Raw genomic sequence first — 18,957 nt, 5'->3', positions numbered from 1 at the left:
GGTTTGTCCGTAATCTGAGCTTCTGAAACGTGCTTAAAGTGATGGGGCATATGAAATAGATGGTTTACAAGTGTGGCAGACTGCCAAAGGTGATTCTGATTGGCCGGTGGAAACAGTTGTCTGGATTTCCAGAGTGCCCATGCAGCATTGCAGTAGTAGAATAATAAAAAGGTTTTTGAGGGAGATGGTGAGGAGACGATGTTCCGATGCTTATAATTAGGAGACAGGGTGTTATCGGATATTTGGTCATTAATAGATCATTTCGGAATGAGCTAATTACAAAACTAAGTGCACAACCTCTAAGCTAGGGCGCAAGACAAATATATTAAGCCTAATTAGTCCATGATTTGATAATATGGTGCTACATTAACCATTCATTAATGATGGATTAATTAGGCTTAATAGATTCATCTCGCGATTTAGTCTAGGGGTTCTTCTATTAGTTTTATAATTAGATCATATTTAGTCCTCCTAATTAGCATCCAAACATCCGATATGACAGGGCTAAAGTTTAGCCCATATCTCCCAAACACGCACTGTGAAATGGAGGGCGATGAGTCTTCGTCACTGACGATTGTCATGTCTGATCGCTGGTCTTCTCTCCCTCTATCTCTATCGGCTCGCCTTGACCAATTCCAGAATCCAAAGAACTAGAGAACCTTGGTCGGCGCCGAAAACGGCGGTTCCCATCGCCGGAGCTTATCATTTTAGGTTTATACATGGACTGGAACTTACCTACAGCTCTTTTTAAGTTTTTGTTACCACCGGTATGTAAGAGAAAGAGATGCAGATTAATGGAGTATGTTAAGATATCCGTCATGGAATACATTTTTATAATATATAACCCTTTCACTTTAGACAATATAATGGATACATATTTATAGCCAAGTGACATATTCTAGTGGACTTATATCTTTGATCGCATCATTTGCACTCGAAAGCTCACGCATGCTCTTCTCACCCCTTCTATTTGATTTAGTGACGGCTGATAATCAGTATAGGGCGGAGTTCAATAAACTAAAAGTTGCATTTGTTTTCTTTTATGAATTTGTTTGTTTCCCTTTACAAACCAACAATGCACTAGTTGTTTTATTTCTTTTTACAACTGTGCATTTCAGTTTTTCCCCTTTTTACAACTGTAGCGCATTCTAATTTTTATTTCTGAACTGTACTTAGAAAAGCATCCTATGCTCCCACGGCCATGCCAGGTCACTTCTTCGGTAATTCGAGCTACGTTGACAGGCCTACGGCCATTGGCCCGTGTCGGTGAGTCCACATGTCACTCTTTGAGCTCCCCCTCTGACACGGTCGTGGTATGCACGTCGCGCCGGTGTGGGCGTGTGTGATCGTTGCGTGCTGATTCGGGCTCGATGTCAGTTAGACAGTTACTGGACGAGAGGGAAAAACTGTCGTGGAATTGTTTAGTATGGTTTTCAATTGCCCGTATGACAGACTTTTTTTTTCATGAATCGTCCATGTTTAGACTTCACATCAAAATCAACTCCACCTACGCGAATGCTAAGGGCAGGGGTTAAACTTTAGTCCTGTCACATCGGAGGTTCGGATACTAATTAGGAGGACTAAACATAACCTAATTATAAAGCTAATTGCAGAAACCCTAGGATAAATCGCGAGACGAATCTATTAAGCCTAATTAATCCATCATTAGCGATGGTTACTGTAGCACCACATTGTCAAATCGTGAACTAATTAGGCTTAATAGATTCATCTCACGATTTAGCCTAGAGGTTGTGTAATTAATTTTATAATTAGTCCAAATTTAATACTCCTAATTAGTGTCAAACATTCGATGTGACGGGGGCTAACACCCCTGAGCATCTCAACAATGATGACGTGACGGGGGCTAACACCCCTAAGCATCTCAACGATGATGACGAAACAGAACAGGAGTGATTATATTTCAGAAAATCGTAGCCGATTGGTACATGCATGTCACCACACAAGATTCTTGGGTTTTAACTATAGACGCCTCCCTGGTATCCAATGGGGAGCGTAAACCATGGACACTTGGACAGAGACTAGACAAGCAACGGCAGCAACGGATTTGAGATGCTTTGTCGAGGGATCGGAGCCGCAGCAAATCGTAGATCTGGCTGGCCTATGCAACGCGTGCGTCCTCGTCACTTCATCAGAAGACAAGAAAACAATGCGGTCACTGAGAATCCAATGACAAGCTGTTCAAGTACGAGCAGTAACTAGACGTTGGATCCGCAGCCGCTATCCTGCTGAGGTTTCAATATACAAAAAGAATACAATGCCAGATTCAATCAGTTCTTTGCCCCCCTTTTTCTCTTAATCACCGTCACATACATATCAGGTGCCATTAACATAGAAATCTTCGCTTACGATGTACTCAAAAGTGTCATGAACCCTTTACTAACCTTTCTTCGGGAAAAAAAACCCCCTTTACTAACCAGGCCCACATTTAGTAGAATCTATGCTGTATGAGATTGACGAAATTTGCAGTGATTTGTATACAGGAAATATATAAGAAAATATGGTTCCACTGTTAATGAATCGGAAGCTCGTGGCTCCAAAATGAATGATCAGCTCTCCTATAATGATGAGGTGACCTGGAATGACCGATGCATATTCCTTGCTCCACGAAACAAGTAGCACAGTATCTTCGATCAACGAGCACACATATTCTAAGTGAAAATCCTGCAAGCCAAAATGATAGAGCACCAGAGCAGGTCGCAGCTCCTAATAAAGTGAGATTGGGCAATGATTGATCCATCCAGGCCGGGCAGGCATAAAACAAGGCTGGAACCAAGGAATTCGTGGATCGCCTCGGATCGTGACAGGTGACAGAAAATCGTGGGGTTAAGCTGGCTAACGCTGACAAGGAGTTGGAGGCTTGGAATAAAGCCACGCATCTTCCTAACGGGTTCTTTTCCACAAGAAATGGAAAACTAAGGGCATGTTCGCTTCAGCTTATTCAGCCGGCTTATCAGCCACCAAATAGTATTTTCCTCTCACAACAAATCAGCCGTTGCGACTTTTCAGCCGGCTTATAAGCTGAAGCGAACAGACCTCAAATTGCCGACCAATTATACGTACGCCACCAGCTGTTCCAAGCTTTCTCAAGGATGTTTTCAGCATGATGCTAAGTACTATCCAGCATTTAGATAAGCAACTACAGGTCTACAGCACACTAACCAGCACTGGTGACACTAACAAACACCAGCCTCCATGTAACAGCTCATACACAGCATCTCTTTCTCCATGCATGCATTTGCATTCGCAGAAATAAAAAAATGGAAGTAAAATAGGATGTGGAATCCACTACTACTAACTGAACCAGGTTGATGAGTGGGATGATGGTTCCCAAGACCAAGAGGCCAAAGGACTAGGAGACATGTGTGGCCGGGCCGCACATGCTAAACTCCTGTCCTGCCAAGTGTTCGTGCCGGCCATCGACGCGGCACGCCGAACCCACACCATTCATGGCTCCAGCTCCACCTCCGGGATTCCACGTTCCCACCTGCGGCTGCTGGCCGGCCGGCACCGCTGGCCCCCGCCCCGCGGCCGGGGGTTGCGCGCGCGCCGCGCGGCGCCAGTCTGGGAACGGGCAGCTGCGGCGGCCGGCGCGGCCTCCTTTTTAGGAAAACGGGAGGCGTCTTCTTCTTCTAGTAGCGCAGCGGAGGACGACACATCGATCCCTGCTGGATCGTGGCGCCTCCTGTCATCATCCTGTGTGTGAAAACCAGGCAGGCGGCTTGATCGTAACCTCGATCACTTCTTGTTTTCCCTTGTTCGGGTTAGGCGTTCTCAGCTGTGCTGCGACGGCGATGGCCGTGGAATGATTTGGGCCACGTTTCTGACGTCGTGAAGGTGGTGTGCTTTGTTTTTAGGTGCGACAAAGCTGCATGCGTGTACCGGTTTATTTAACCCTTGGTTAGGTTATACGCGACGCAACGTGCAGACAGACACTGCTGATGTTGTTTGCTCATGGCTTCGGCTTGGCGTCGTTGCAGGTTTTCTCCCGGGTCGGCGAATTGCTTGCTGCTGCCTCTCCTGGTGCAATTGTTGGGCCGAATTTTGTCCCTCACCGATGCTTGTGGGCCAAAATTGGCTACATGGGCCGCAGGATTTGGTTGCGCGTTGAGACTTTTTTTTATGGAGCCCATGTAGTAGTCATCAAACTTCCTGTCTGTCGTGATATTTTCTTCAACTGGTTCCATCCAAAATGCAAGGAGTTATAAATTCATTCTAAGTTAATCTTTTAAAAAAATTTAACTGAATTTATAAAAAAAGCTGTTAACGCCTATAATACTAAATAAATGCATCATCAAGCCATTTCATGGTAGGCTTAATGAAACTAATTTGATGTTGTAGATGTTGGTGCATTTTTGTAAACATGTCAAAGCTCGATAAGTTAACTTCTAACTAAACTAAAATACCTCACATTTTGGAATGAAAGGAAAGGAGTAACTTTTACATTAGAATTCACACTCTCAAAAGTTCACAGCGTCAGTGCACAAGTGAAACTTTTGCCATTACTAGTGAATTCACTCAAACTCTCACTAGCGTTCTTGATTCCAACTGATTTTCGACAAACCTATGTACTCCACCACTCGCCAGGCACCCAACCCGTGTAACCGTGACGATGTCCTCCGGCTGATCAGGCGAGCAGGTGGTCGTGCAGCCACCCCCGCATGGCGTTGAACGCGTCCTCGGCGTCGGCGTCGTCCTCCACGGACTGCGGCCGGTGCGCGAACCCGTGCCCCCTGCCGGCGTACACCGCGGCCCTGGCGCCCCTCGCGCGCCTCCCCAGCTCCCGCACCGTCTCCACGGGGCACAGCGGGTCGCCGTCGCCGCACACGAACAGCACGGGCGCCGCGATCCGGTCGCCCAGCGACGCGTCCATCCGGGACCCGTAGAAGCAGACCCCCGCGCTGAAGCAGCCCTCGGCATCGCGCGCCAGCGCCTCCACGAGGCGTCCGCCGCCGTAGCAGAACCCGACCACGCCCAGCTTCCTGGACACCCCCGCCGCCTTGAACTCGTCCACCAGCCACCGCGTGCACGCGTCGATGTCGCTGGACACCCGCGCCGGGGCCTGCCCCGCCAGCCACCGCGCGAAGAGGTCGTCGTCGAACGGGGTGCTCTGCTTCCACGGGTTGCCCCGGAACAAGTCCGGCACCAGGACACTGGACATCCAGACATCAAAGGTGCAGATCGAGTAGTGAGAATTGGATGGAGCCGTTGCAAGCGAGTGGGAGATAATTATCAGGCAAGGTTCGGTACTTGTAGCCGTTGCAGGCGACGCGGTAGGCGAAGTCCCGCGTGGCGGAGTCCTCGAAGCCGAACACGTCGGAGAGGAGGAGGATGCCCGTGCCGTTGTTGTTCTTGACGGCCTTGAGGAGGTACGCGCTGACGCTGTCGTCACCCTCGCCGATGACGAGGTCCGAACCGCTCACTAGCTCGCACGCCTCGTCGTCGTCCACGGTGGTGCCCGCCACCTCGGCCTGGCTGCAGAGCGGCCGCCCCTGCCGCCGTCGCGTCAGGGGATGGCCGACGGCGCAGAACGGTTTCTGTGTGGGAACTGAAATCGTCACGTCAGAGCGCACAAGTGGCACTAGCTAGCTAGTTCGTACAGCGAGTTTGCAGTGCAACGATAAAACGATTTGCGATATGAAAACTTCAAATTGACCCCGGACGAGCACGAACGCGCTAGGTGCCATGGCCAAGACATCGGGTAACGGCAGCAGAGTACCGAGTGACGAGGCGAAAAGATAAGAGTGGATAAGATGCCAGTACGCTTCGGCAGCTGACTTACAGATGACACAAGTGTTGTGGTGGGGCGTGCGCTCGGCGCGGCGCGGCGAAACGAGCAGGCACGTACCAGGCGTCCCCGCCGAGGCGACGACGCTCGAGGGAGCGACGACGGGCGCGCCGCCGCGACAGCCGCGGCCGCCGGCGCCATCGGGGAACTGCTGGAGCTTGGGATAGAGGCCACCACCACTAGCTCGGCGTCGCAGACTTGCGGCCTCGCGTTCAGATATTTTTCCTCGTGATGACTCGCGGCGGGTCGTCGTCTCGCGGAGTTCGCGCGAGGCTGCCCAAATTGTTCGCCGCCCTGGGTCGGACGGCGACGAGAGTCCCCACTGGTGGTGTGACGTGTGAGACTGTGGCTGGCTTTCGTCGCTTCGTTTGAGCTTGCGAGTCTGCTGCTGTGATAGAAGGATTGGTGGGCCTTATTCCGTGCCGGACTCTGTATCAGCCGGGCTGCATGGTTTGCGGGGTTTTGCTTCTAGCGTATTGTTACCGCACTACTACGAATCACACGATAACATGGGTGGATAGTTCTTCTCTCAGGCGACGACGGCGGTCATCCCTGCTAACGCCAGCGACAAGCGCTCGGTTCTGTTCCGGCTACAATGTTCTTACCCCTTCTCCACGCAGGGAGAGCTTAAAGTAATACCCCTCATCCTCTCCATTACAATATGGGCCGCATTGGTTACATGGGCTGGGCTTAGATGACCCAGTCTTTGCTCACGTATTTGGTGTTAAGCTTCCGAAGACGTGTCTTCTGGTTCCCGTCTCCTCTCTCAGTAGGCAGGTCTTCACAATACGCCGGCTCCTCATAGGTGATGGTAACACATATTCACGGCGCATATTCACTCTGGACCTAGATTTTCGGAATGTAGAAAAGCTGGCCCGGCCTCTTAGGTAAGTTCACTAGGCTAACGCTGGCCCAGTCAAAAGGTTTATCTGTTGAGTATGAGAAGAATTCATACGGGCCTGTGAGTTTTTTCTTTAAAATTGCTTGTAAGTTATAAGTATGTTTTGATGGGCTTACGTGGGCCTCAAGTGTCTGTCATTGAGGAGGGCTCGTCGTAAGCCCCGGACTTCCTTTGTAACGTTACGGACATCAGCAGTTAATTGCCTTTGTGGCTGGATAATTCATATGATGAGATGAGATAAACAAAAACACTAGAGTGATGGTTAGAAATTTCGTTGGTAAACGCATCAAATAGAGAGACAGAAAGAAGATGATTGTCGTGGGGATGGAACGTCGAAGCCTCGAAGGTGAGGGCGGCTTCGGCGAGGGAGAGCTGACGGGGTGGTGGCGTCAGGAACTCAGGATGTCTGACGGAGAAAGTGTGAGGGTCAGATAAAGTTCATGCGTATAGGGTGTATCGACTTCTTTTAAATAAAAAAGGGTGTATAAATTATAGGAGCGTCGGTTTCCAGTGGCTCTTGTGTTGCGCAAGGGAGATCAAGTCCATGTTTCAGAACCTTCCCCGTACCAACCGTGGCCATTTCGTTCATCCTTTTCATACGCTTCTGCGTTTGTTGCCCGCAAGAAAAGAGCCGCATGATTCATTTGTCAGAAATTACAGCACAGATAGTGCCCACGGGTCACATCTCACATGTTTTCCTCCGCTGGTGTTTCTTGCATCAGTTGCGCAGAAAATGTGGCTTCATTTCTGCACTGGACCGCGGAAAACAACATAGCCCTTGTTTACTTCATCCCCAATTCCTAACTTTGGCACTATGCAAAAAGAAGATTCACCATCACATCAAACTTGCGGTACATGCATGGAGTACTAAATGTAGATAAAATTAAAAATTAATTGCACAGTTTTGTTGTACTTTGCGAGACGAATCTTTTGAGCCTAATTAGTCAATGTTTGGACAATAATTCACAAATACAAACGAAACGCTACAGTATGCTACAGTGCTGGAACAGTATTTTGACACTCCTAATTTTGACAAATTTTGACAACTAAACAAGGCCATAGTGTGCTCAGCTTTTCAAAGAAAACAAACATAGTGTGCTCGAACACGGCACCTTCAGCCAAAAGATTTAGCAACACAACAAACTCTTTCAAGTCACAAAATCTGCCAGTGCCGGCACAACTTCTCAACAAACAAACGCAGCAAAACCGCCTGGCAGGTGACGAGTACAACTGCAGCAAAACAAGCAGGGCATGACCACTGAACGAAGGTTAGTAGTGCCAAGACCAGAACAAGCATCATGGTCCAGGTGCAGGGGCAAGATTACTGAAACACAAACAAAAACTGACACAAATGCAAACAAAATACACTGGGGACAATATTGTTCCTGCCTTTAGTTCTACGCTAGTAACCTGAAGCTAATATTACATTTTAGCACCCAAAAACCTCTTCTCACTGTCCCAAAACTCAAAAGGGATCAGTTGTTCCCTTTCTTTGGCGTAACCAAGGAAATAAACCATTAAACCAACACCTTATTCCTGGGCCACTATTGGCCTCTAATATACGAACTCATCAGGCATATTCACATCAGACCTGATGCTAATCAGAAGGAACCGAGTGGAACAGACATAAATAAGTTACAACTTTCACCCAGACATAAATAAGTTACAACTTTCACCCATTTCTCGTACGCTGAATGCTGTGAGCTCAAAGGAGCATATCGGACTTGGCAGGCAGTCTCCTGTAGAAGTTGAAAGGCACGGAGGGCATCCTGCTGCGGAACCGGGGATGTCGCAGCAGGTAAAGCATGGTGATCACCATCAAAACCTGGAATGGCGTCACATAGAGCACAATGGCGACCACCAGGGACAAGAATATGAAGATTGCGGTGGCCCGAGGGTCCCTCCAACTCAGCAGGGCGTGTGCTCTCTCACCTTGTGTCGCCAGGTCCCCGACAACTGTCTGCACACGACCTCCGACGCTCCTCAGCCTGTCGTAGCGCATTCTTACAATGTCAGCTGGTCTGGATGTGGGGAATGTGTCAAACTCCTCATCAAGCTCATCAGGGTGTGTCATCTCAGCATGGGATAGCTTGGTATCCATGTGTGACGGGTGCCTTGGCCTGTAACGATAGTTCCACAGCCCAATCATGAACATGTAGAGGAAGAAGGTGGGCAGGATGAGCTCCGGGTAGCAGATCAGTATCAGGAACAGCATGTGCACTAGCATTGTCGTAATTGGGTTCCGCCAGCTCCTGATGCCTTCATACCACTTGAGCATTGCCAGAAAACCATAGAACAGTGAGGTAATACGATAAAAATTAGCCTTGCTGCGTCGGAGACTAAACATGTGCGAGTCCACATCGAGCATGTATTCAACAACTTCCCTGCGTAGTGGGGGCTCAGCACGACTAAGCCTTGCTGCAACAATCTGCATTGCCTGGTGCCTCAGGTAGTCCAATTGCATCACTGGGATCGGCTGTGTGTAGTGCATTTTGGGTAGCAGTGGACGACCATACAGCGCCATCATGTTCACCCAAGCCATGCAGGTAAACCGCACAGCCAAATGCAGCTCACCGGTCTTCTTGAGTCCACTTGGATGTAAAACCAGCAAAGGGTAGAAATGTGTGTACACCCTGTCAGTCTCCAGTGTTGACAGCCGGATCCTGACCTTTCCAATCCGCTGATCTGGGCCACCACCATTCTTGCTCCCAATTTGGCCATTGTCAAACACCACCACTGTGATCACGGTGCAAGGATCGAACACCTCCCATGTATACTGCTCATTCCATTGTGGATTCAGCGTGTCAAGAATGGTCCTTGTGCGCACCCACTTTGGTCCATATTTGGCCACACAATAGGCGTCCGTGGTGCGTCCATCCTTGGGCTTCATTGGTATGAGGTTCCGGGCACCCAGAACCCCCAGCTCAAGCATCCCAATGCTTGGTTTCCTTGCTGGCTTTGACGATGGCTGGAGATCGCTACTGTAGTAAGTGGACTCGTCAAGGACGTGGTACCCAAAATCAAGCGACATCCGGATCTGTATCTTGCTCGCGAACTTCATTTCCTTCTTCTCAGGATCATCGCTGGGGCGCATGAGGTTGTACCAGCGTGGCTCCACGGGCTTGCCAAAATGGTCGTGCCGCGGCATTGCTGCTTGGAGGGGCAGGACAATGCGGCCGAGCATCTCGTCGCGACCCGGCGCGACGCGGTCCTCGACGGTGACGACGAGCGGCTCGTCGAAGGGCTCGGAGACGACGAACATGAACTCCTCGTTCCAAATCGGGTTGGGCGCCCCCGGCGGCGCCCCTGGGCGCGTGCGGCGCACCTGGCCGGCGAGCTGCAGCTTGACGCAGGCGCTCATGGGGCGCGAGGTGTCGTGCGGGATGAGGTCCTGCGCCCCCATGGCGGCGACCCGGAGGTACACGAGCCTGGGCGAGAAGTATACCTTGGCGCGCGTGGACGCGACGGCGGCCGGGCCCGCGGCGGCGTGCGCGTCGGAGTGCCAGGCGTCCGGGAACGACTCGTCGGCCTGGGTCCCGAGCCAGACGGAGAGCATGATCTCGCCGTGGGGAAGCTTCTCCCCGCGCTTGGTCTCGAGGCGGTACCACTGCGGCGCGAGCGGCGAGTCCGGGGGCACCCGGACCGGGACCTCGGCGAGGTCGAAGCCGACGCGGCCGACGAGGTCGTCGCCGCCGAGATCCTTAGCCTTGACGGCGACCTCGAGCACATGCGCCTGGAGGTGCGACGCGGAGAAGGCGAAGACCTGCTGCCAGGCCGGGCTGTGGCTGGCGGCCTTGACGGGCGTGGTGCCCTTGAAGTTGCCGAGCTTGACCTCGACGAAGGGGTCGATGGCGCCCGTGGCGGTCACGGGGAGGTCCCGCGCCTTGACGACGTTCACGTAGAGGAACCGCATCGGCTCCACGAGGTCGTAGGTGGAGGCGATCTTGCCCGCGCCGGAGGCCGCCGCGGCCGCCGCGGCGGACGGGTGGAGGCCCGGGATGTTGAAGCGCGGCCGCAGAACGGCCGCCAGGGGGGGCCGCGTCTCCACCAGCCCGAACTGCTGCTGCGGGGGCGGCATCGGGCCCCCCGGGCCCGGCACCATGTACGGCCGCGGCGGCATTGCCCCCTTCATCTCGTCCTCGTCGGCGGCGGGAGGGGGTTCGCTCGGTGGGGAGGAGCGGCGGCGGCGGCGTGGGGGTGCGGGGGGGGAGGGAAGCGGGGGTTGGACTGGAGTGGAGCCCTACTAGTGAGGCATTCCGCCGAACAGTCGTGTGAACGGGGCGGGGGCGGAGGGGTGGGCGGGTGGCTGGCCTGCTGCTACTGCCTCCGCGACGTGTTTGCGTGTGGGAGCGTGTGGGCAGCGTACGGCCGGGCGGAGATCTGTCCCGCGTCGCCGCCCCGCAGCGGAGCGCGCCCGTCGGATCCCGATCCCACGGATCGCATCTGGCCGAATCTCTCGGCGACGAGCCGTATCACCGCCGCGCCGCTGCGGCACCGACACGTGGGGCCGCGGACCGCGGGGCAGGGATGTCAGCGGGCGGGGTGGTGTGGAGGAGGTAATCCTGTGCTGGGGCCTGGCCGCCTGGGGGTAGGCGTGGCGTGCCTTGTTGGGAGGCGGATGGGGACGGACCCTGGGGGGGAGGCGGGACCGCGGGAGGCTCGGCTTCGCGGAGGGCGATGTTGCTGGCCAGCTCGCTGCGTGGGATCCTCTGCGCTGCGCTGTGGTCCGTCGGGAGCTCTCCGGCTCGGCTCGCCGGGCTCGGAGTGGCCCGCAACGTGAGCGTGCTGCGGCTTCACGCTTTCGGCTTTTTTCTCTCTTTAGCTAGAGACGAGAGGGAGAGGGTAGGGAGCAAGAATGCATGCGCTTCCTCTGTCCGAGCTGGCTCCCTTGATTGCCTGGCGCTTCACCGTGGGGAATTGGACCATCCAGGACGATGAGTGGACGGGATCACTGGTCTTGTAAAAGCTTCTAATCATGGACCATGGTCAGTGCGAAGTGTAGGAATAATGGATGTGCGCGCACGAGCGGTAACCTGATGTATTCCCGTTCTAACTTGTTTCCGTTTTACATTTGCACAAAGCAGCGTTCCGTCCTAGCTAAAAGATTTCTATTTCTAAACACAGAATTTGTATAGAGACAATTTCGGTCACGGATCCGTATTGTGATACGTACGTGAGTAAACTATTACTTGTTCCTTCCAAAAAAAAAACCCAAAGGTATCTTGGATATGTATCCCTATTCACCGAGACTACAGACGACCCCCGAGAGATGATAACTATGCGCCACTTGCTCAGTGCGGCGGTGCTGTTCCTGTAGCGATGCGCCGATGCCCATGCTCCCGTAACTTAGCCCATAAGTAACTGATAAAGTTTTTTTATAAAAAAGGAACAGTAACGGATAAAGTTCAACACCGAGATTTATAAAAGAGTCTGATTCCAGGATTGTTTGTGTACATGTTTTCGCAACAAAGACCGGTGCCACACACGATCAGGCTACCCATGATACGGGGTTGCAGTTGAGTGTTGACAACGATGCTAGTGGAGGCTCGGTCCTTGTCAAGTTTCCGTTCCCAGGTTACTCGCTGGTGCCACCTTCGTGCGTGCATCCCGGACGCGCCTATCTCTAGTAGCCGTTGCCCGATTTAAAAATCCAAACCATCTCTCGTTGCACGAATCTCTTCAATTCCAAATGTTCTTTTTTATTTCTCACCAACTGCTGCTCTTTTTTCCTCCTTCCATGTGCAGCCAGCCAGCCACGCTGTTCGTGCGCGTCAAACAAGCAGCAGCAGCAGCAGCAATTTGTACCCGACATGCTTGGGAAATCCCGAATATAAAACGCGCCCCCCTGACGTGGAGCAGCGTACTGTGTACCCATAGGATATACTGCGCGCTCGTAGCTTTTCCAAAAGTGACGCGTCACCTTTTTTTTCGAATCGATCGAATAGAGTAAAGTTGGACCTGCCGTTTGTGCGCAAGCGCTCGTTCGCCTTTTGGCTCGCCCGGGGCGCGTATAGGTAGCGCCAAACGATGGTGAGTCAGCCGTGCGGTGCGACGTTTTCGTAAAGGTTTTACGCACGCATTGAGTCAGGCCTGAGGGGCACTGTGGGTCTGTGGCAGGACGCCGATCAGATAGGCTTGATCGTTCGTTGTCCCAACTCGTCGTGCTAATTACTGAGATGACCCTAGAACGGCAGTGTAGTAGACGCGGTGCCCGTTTCGGCGTGGCTGGGTCATGAATGCGCCGCGCGATGGGTGGCCGGGCCGAGCTGGAGAGCGCACAATGGTTGCGTTCGAACTGGAGCCCTGACACAGCTGCAGACGAGAAAGCGAATTAGCGGAGGAGAAAGCCTTTGGCGCCTGCTCTTGTCCGGGGGACGAGGTGAGGGACCGAGCGCTAGTTGATTCACACTATGCGCGCGCGGCGACGGGCGAGGCACCAGCAAATCAGCGATGGCGCGAGGTCCCGATTTCGGGCAAGCGCGCGCACATGGCGTCGTCGCTGTGATTCCCCGTCCGCGGGGACGGCCGGGCGCCCGGCAGGCCTGCTCGAGTGCTCTCGGCCGTAGCGCGCCGGGGTCGGTCGGTTGTCGTCACAGCTGCTGCTCTCGGCTTGGGACACAGTAAACAATGCACGAAGCGGCAAGTTCGTCACATGCGCGCCCAGGTCGAGGCGAGGCGGGCGGATCTGCCGGCCACGTGGCACCGTGAGAAGCGCGGCAGGGTGGTTAACCGGTGACGCGGAGCGGTAAACAAATCGGCTGCCCTGCCCTGCGACCCCTGTCTGCTGCCCCCACCGGATCCATCGTTCGCATGATCGCATCACATTCACATGGCTAGATGGCCTCGCCTCTCTGGGCCGGGACCGCGATGGTGGGAACCGGACCAGGCTAGAGCTCGAGCAGAAGGAAGGAAAACTGAAGCCTGGATCCCGGTAGCAGAGGTGGAAAGTGGGAACTGAGGAAGGAGCCGCCTCCGTTCTCACCGGGCCCGGGGTCTTTGCCGTCTTGGCCTCATTGCCTGGCACCTCGGCGATACCCATGCGCACGGGAGTGTTTGTTCGGTTCCTGTCCTGCCCATGCCTGCCTGGCGGGATGGATTTCCTCGTCTTCCGTCACGTTTCCCTACAGCATCGCGACAAGCGAGCTCGAGTAAAATACAGATGTTGCTCGGGCGCTGATGGAACCGGACGGTCGGTTTGTGGCTTTTCTGCCTTTGCGTGGAAGCAACCGGAGGGAGGGAGAGCAATAGGGTGCGATTAGTTACGGCTTGGCTCTCTGGATGTGCATCCCTGCCTGGCTCCGGGAAACGAGGATGGTGGCCGTTTCTCCGGAGCCAGACCCGCTTGATGTGAACAATTTATAAGTTAATAATTTTATTAGTACATGATTAATGTATATTAAATAATAAGGAGTAATAAGATAAATTGATGCTATAAAAGAATAGTTATGCATATTAAATATCATAGCGATGTTTATTTATCTATTTTTTATCTTACGCCAACCAAATACTATCTCATCTGGTCAGATACATCCAAGCAACCAAACATTGCAGTGTTGCATATGCTCAGCCTGTCCAGCGGGAGTATGGTGCCGAGGTACAGGCTATTCCATGTAACAAACCAATCACCTCCGTAGGGAACCCGTAGGTAGGACCGTCTCGCTGAGTATGTTTGACGCCTATACCGCTTGGCGCGAAGTGGGCGCGTGACCGGAACCGTAGGCTGTTTCCTGAACTTGTCCTCTTGCTTGCGGTTTACGTGTGCGTCCGACTCCGACATGCTCGCAGACACAGTCTGGTACGGCCGGCCGTCCCAAGGAATGGCAATTGGCAGCAGCTTCCTTCGTGCACGCCTTGGAGCTCAGGGCCATGGCTGTTATCCTCGACGGGAAGGTCGATCGACGCGGCACGAAATCCAAATCTTGACACCGCGCAAAAAGGAGCCGGTGCCCGGCCGGAACAGCCGCGCGCGGAGGAAAAGGGCCGGCGCCAGCCGCCCACGCGCACGCCACGCCGTCTGTCGAAGCACGCGCGGCGCGGCGCACGATGGTTCGTGCGCTGGTCGGCGGTCGCGCGGGCAATCTTCGCTTGTTGCGCCGACGAAACCGAGGAGCGCGCTCGGTGCGGGCCGGCGCCCTCTCATGATGATGGCAGCCAGATGCCAAGGTTTTTGGGCCGCCGGATCGCGCCGTACGCCTTGCTGCTGCTGGGCTGTACTGTACAGGTTGTTTCTGCCGTGCTGTTGCTGGCTGGGCTGCTCCTGGACGGACGGACGGACACGCGCGCGCGGCGCATCCCGCCCGTTGTAATTGGCGGGTGCGGTCCGGCCCAGGAGATTGGCCCACTTGAAGGCTGACTAAACCCCGGAAGTCCGCGGGGACACGGTTTGTCGGTTTCGTACACTTGCACAGGCCAACTCCAGACCCCCACCGTCTCTACCATGCAATGCAACGCTCTCGTAGTCGCATGAGAGAACAGAGTCACGATCGTTGCGCGCAGTCACCATAATACTTGTTCCATGGCGTTCTTTAACAGATCGCAGCTTCAATCTGTCAAGCTCGGTGCTCTCCAATCTCCATCATCTTGTTGCTCCTGAGTCGACCTCTGCATTTTCCTTCCCATGACCCCATCTAGTACTACTGTTATTCTGGCAAAGCGATTGCCACAGGATAAGGGAAGAACCAGCCATATGCCCATATGGGTCCGGCATCTGCATCTGCATCTGCAGTTCGGTCGATCATTCATTCGGGTCCAGCCTCGTGGCTGCCAAGGACAAATCAGAAACGCCCACCAGAATTCCGGTTGCACCTAACTCACTGCCACATCCACCTAACCAAGACCCTATCGGCTATCGCTGCTCGGCATCACCAGTCCGTCCGGTTGGACATAAATAATGCCACAACTTCTCGAATGGTAGTAGTATCAAGTATCAACAACATTCGACCGGCACATGCAACTTCGCCCTAAAATGCTTCTAGACACACAGCGCAGACGCACTGCTGGTGCTGGAGGCTGGAGCTGGACAAAACAAAACATGAGAGGTTGGTAGGCAGGCACAGGCAGGTAGGTAGGAGAAGCTGTCCAATCCATCGAGGCCAGCCAAACAGCATGAGCGTCCTGATATCAAGCGTGTTCCTCGAGAGTAGCCACCACTTTTCGTCTTTTCCTCTCCTGATGCCGTCTGTCTGCACTTGGAGTTCTGGGAAAAAAAAGGAAAGAAGGAGCGCACTCACTGTCGTACCCAACTGAAATGTAGCCACCGCAAGTAATCAGACGCATGATAGGAATCCTTCTAGATGCCTTTGCGGCCTTGTGTTACAACCGCTGATCGAGCACAGCGAGTCGCCTGACCACCTTTTCTGTGTGAGCATTCTTGTGAGCTGAGACAATGACACTAGCTACTCCATGAGTCATGAGATGCGTATCCACCAACGAAAAGAGAAGAGCCTAACTTCCTTTTTTTGCCCAATGGCATCCCGGCTGCCAATGCCATGCCGCTCTCCCGTCGTCCGTCGTGGCGCCACCTCAGAAACAACAATACGCTGGCAGAGAATCTTCGATTGATGCCATGGTTAAGGCCAAACCCTAAAATCATTCAGATATTGCTTGCACCGTTGCACAGCTAATGCTCCGGAAGTATTTTAAAAAAGATGTACATGCATGCACTGCTTTGCTTCTGCACTTGATCGGAGGAATCTTCAGGGAGGTCGTCGAACCGCTGCTAATGACACTGCACGACAATCACGTTTCCGAAGCAAACCAGCGGCATGGACCATCTGATTAGGTGAGTTGGCGCTGAGCCAGGTGATGGCGTCCGTCCACCAACCTCCAGCTACCACCTCCTCCCCATTCCATGCCGTCCCGTCCGCCGGATTCCTTTCCATCCGTAGCTAAGTTATTGCGCCCGTCGAGCCCGTTGCTAGCTAGCTAAAGCTACGACATCAGCTATATCAACCGATCAGTTAATTGGTTGGTTGGGAAGCTAACTAACAACGCGCTGTTAGTAGAAACTAGTCCTAATCGGTGTGAGCTCAACAATCATCTGAATCTTTCAATCCCGTACCGAACTAGTCGCGAATTAATAATCGATGTGTTGCATGCTGACACTGAAGTGTCCATGCTCAGAAGGGGACTGCGCTTATTAACTTGCATGAATATGGTCAGTTTCCGTAGACACGTGAAAAGAAATTAGTACTACTAGGTGTTAGGAGCTGAGATGTCTTTTCTTGCAGGTAGGGCAGGTTTCAGGCTCATAATCAACGTCACCAGCTACATTCCAGGGAATGAGATTCATGTGACCGAATTTCCGGAGGAACAGCTCGTGCTCTCGTGCATGCAGGAAGCAAATTTGGGCACAGCCAACCCCTAGTCCTCTACTCCTCTCATCCTCTTGCACCGTGATATGGTAAGCAGCCAACTTGCAGGTGCAGATACTGGTTCTGTTTGTAGCTAGCGCCGCCTATCAATTCTTAGCGCAGGTTTGTGTTGGCTCAATGCTACGTAACGTACGAGGTACACAAACCCGAAGTCCGAAGAAAAATTTCATCGTGGTTGACTACGAACGATTGCGGTTGAACGCTACCTTAAAATCATGCATGGATATATGGTAGCAAAGTTATTACCATTTCGAAGAATGGCAGATATGAGGCGACGGCGGGTTTTCTTTTTCACAGTTTCATCTACTGTCGAGACTTGAAGCTAGCCTACCCAAGACTAGGAGGCTCAGGATATCGATGTTTGACCGCATGGGATTTCTGTGAACAGTCAAATCTTTCCATCTCCTGCTGTCCTGCACAAAACAATTTTTCAGCAGAAGGCTAATGCCCTCTATCATTGGAAAGGGGTTCCATGATTGGAAAGGGTTATGTACCCTACTTCGTCCAGCCCAGTTCTCACTCTGAACAACATTCGACGCTCCGTGATGTCAAGAGGCGTCGATCGATGTGCAATTTGCATTGCACTGCACTGAATACGGGACATATTATTGGTGTTAGGTATCTCTGGACCTGCCGCTTCGTTTGGACCAAGTGTCAAGTGGCTGGCTCGAAAGGGAGCCATGAACAGTGAACACTACGCCTTCCTGCAACAGTCTCTGTTGGCCAAGATAAGATCTGTCCCAAGTTGAACTAAAAGCCCCCTCAATTCGCGAAAAAAGGAGAAAAGGGAAAGAAGAGAAAGCGACGCGACTTCGCTAGCTCGTTGGGGGGGGGGGGGGGGAAATCCTAATCCTGCAACGACAAGGATCCCACAGAAGCTTCACTTGGCCAATGGACACCTTTCGTAGGTCGCCGCATTTGCATCGAGGCTGGATAGCAACGTTGATTGGTGAATGGTGACAAATCACCGGGATATTTTGGTTCGCCGCTTCAGCACTTGGCAATCTAGAAGCGGGTTCGACTTAAACCCCGCCTCTGTCTGAACTCTGTCCGGAGAAAGAGGGGAGTGTGTTCGACTTGATCACTAGATGCCACGCCACCCTTCGTTGTTCAGGCGATGATAGGTGTCATGTGTCAAGTACGCCTCGTCATCCAGCCGGAAAAGGAGCGCGCTGCATATTCATCACGATTCACGCATCGGGAGGAAAACGAAAGCATATTCAAGCAAAGGCCTCTGAAACTGCTCTGAATATTCAAGGAGATGCAAAGAGCAGCAGAGCCCCGAGGGCAGAAGTGGCGAGCGGGTTTGCAGTGCAGGCTGCGGGACAGCACCAAATCCACCAACTTTTTTTTTGAAATAAAACCAAATCCACCAACTACCACTGGGTTCCTGGGCAGGCACATGACGCCCGCCCTCTTTTCGCCGCTTTCGGGTTGTCGGGTCCTTTTCACCGGTATCATGTAAAAGATTCGGCTACCTACCAGAACTAAACACACAGACACACAGAGTGCTTCTGCTTGGTGTTATGCGTCGCCACGCTACACGGAGACGCGGGTTCCTTCCTTCCTTCACTTCCGGTCGTCGCGCTTTGAATATTTGGCGAGCTTGACAACCAGTTATCAAGCTGCCGATCTGGCCACCCTTTCGTTGTACCACCTGCGAACATTTATAATGTGCCTCGATAAATTCTGCCGCCCAATCAAGGAGTCCAATTCTACTCGTCAACAGCGTGAAAATGATGTGCTACAGTGCTAGTATTTCCTTTCCCAATTCTACTCGTCAACTCGAGGTGCTACTAGTATTTTGAAAGAATCAAAAGGAAAGGGAGGAACTGCGAATTTTGAACAGAGAGACACATAGTACGAGACGATCAGCG

At 52.7% G+C, this 18,957-nt stretch overlaps 2 protein-coding genes across 2 annotated transcripts; both read right to left on the bottom strand.

Annotated features, from left to right (window-relative positions):
* Positions 1-4,399: 4,399 nt before the first annotated feature.
* On the bottom strand, positions 4,400-6,088 carry LOC117847155 (uncharacterized). Its single transcript, XM_034728320.2, has 3 exons — positions 5,801-6,088; positions 5,269-5,555; positions 4,400-5,171 (listed from the first exon to the last, which is right to left on the bottom strand). Exons 1-3 carry the CDS (start codon positions 5,945-5,947, stop codon positions 4,646-4,648), a joined length of 960 nt encoding a protein of 319 aa, XP_034584211.1. The 5' UTR covers positions 5,948-6,088; the 3' UTR covers positions 4,400-4,645.
* A 1,944-nt stretch (positions 6,089-8,032) lies between these two features.
* Positions 8,033-10,918, bottom strand: LOC117850590 (FT-interacting protein 3). The gene has a single exon (XM_034732447.2). The coding sequence runs from the start codon at positions 10,837-10,839 to the stop codon at positions 8,413-8,415; it is 2,427 nt and encodes an 808-aa protein (XP_034588338.1). The 5' UTR covers positions 10,840-10,918; the 3' UTR covers positions 8,033-8,412.
* Between the last annotated feature and the right edge of the window lie 8,039 nt (positions 10,919-18,957).

The sequence above is a fragment of the Setaria viridis genome, chromosome 3 (genome assembly GCF_005286985.2).
Source record: "Setaria viridis chromosome 3, Setaria_viridis_v4.0, whole genome shotgun sequence".
Taxonomy (NCBI): domain Eukaryota; kingdom Viridiplantae; phylum Streptophyta; class Magnoliopsida; order Poales; family Poaceae; genus Setaria; species Setaria viridis.
This window is presented reverse-complemented; position numbering and strand designations above follow the sequence as displayed.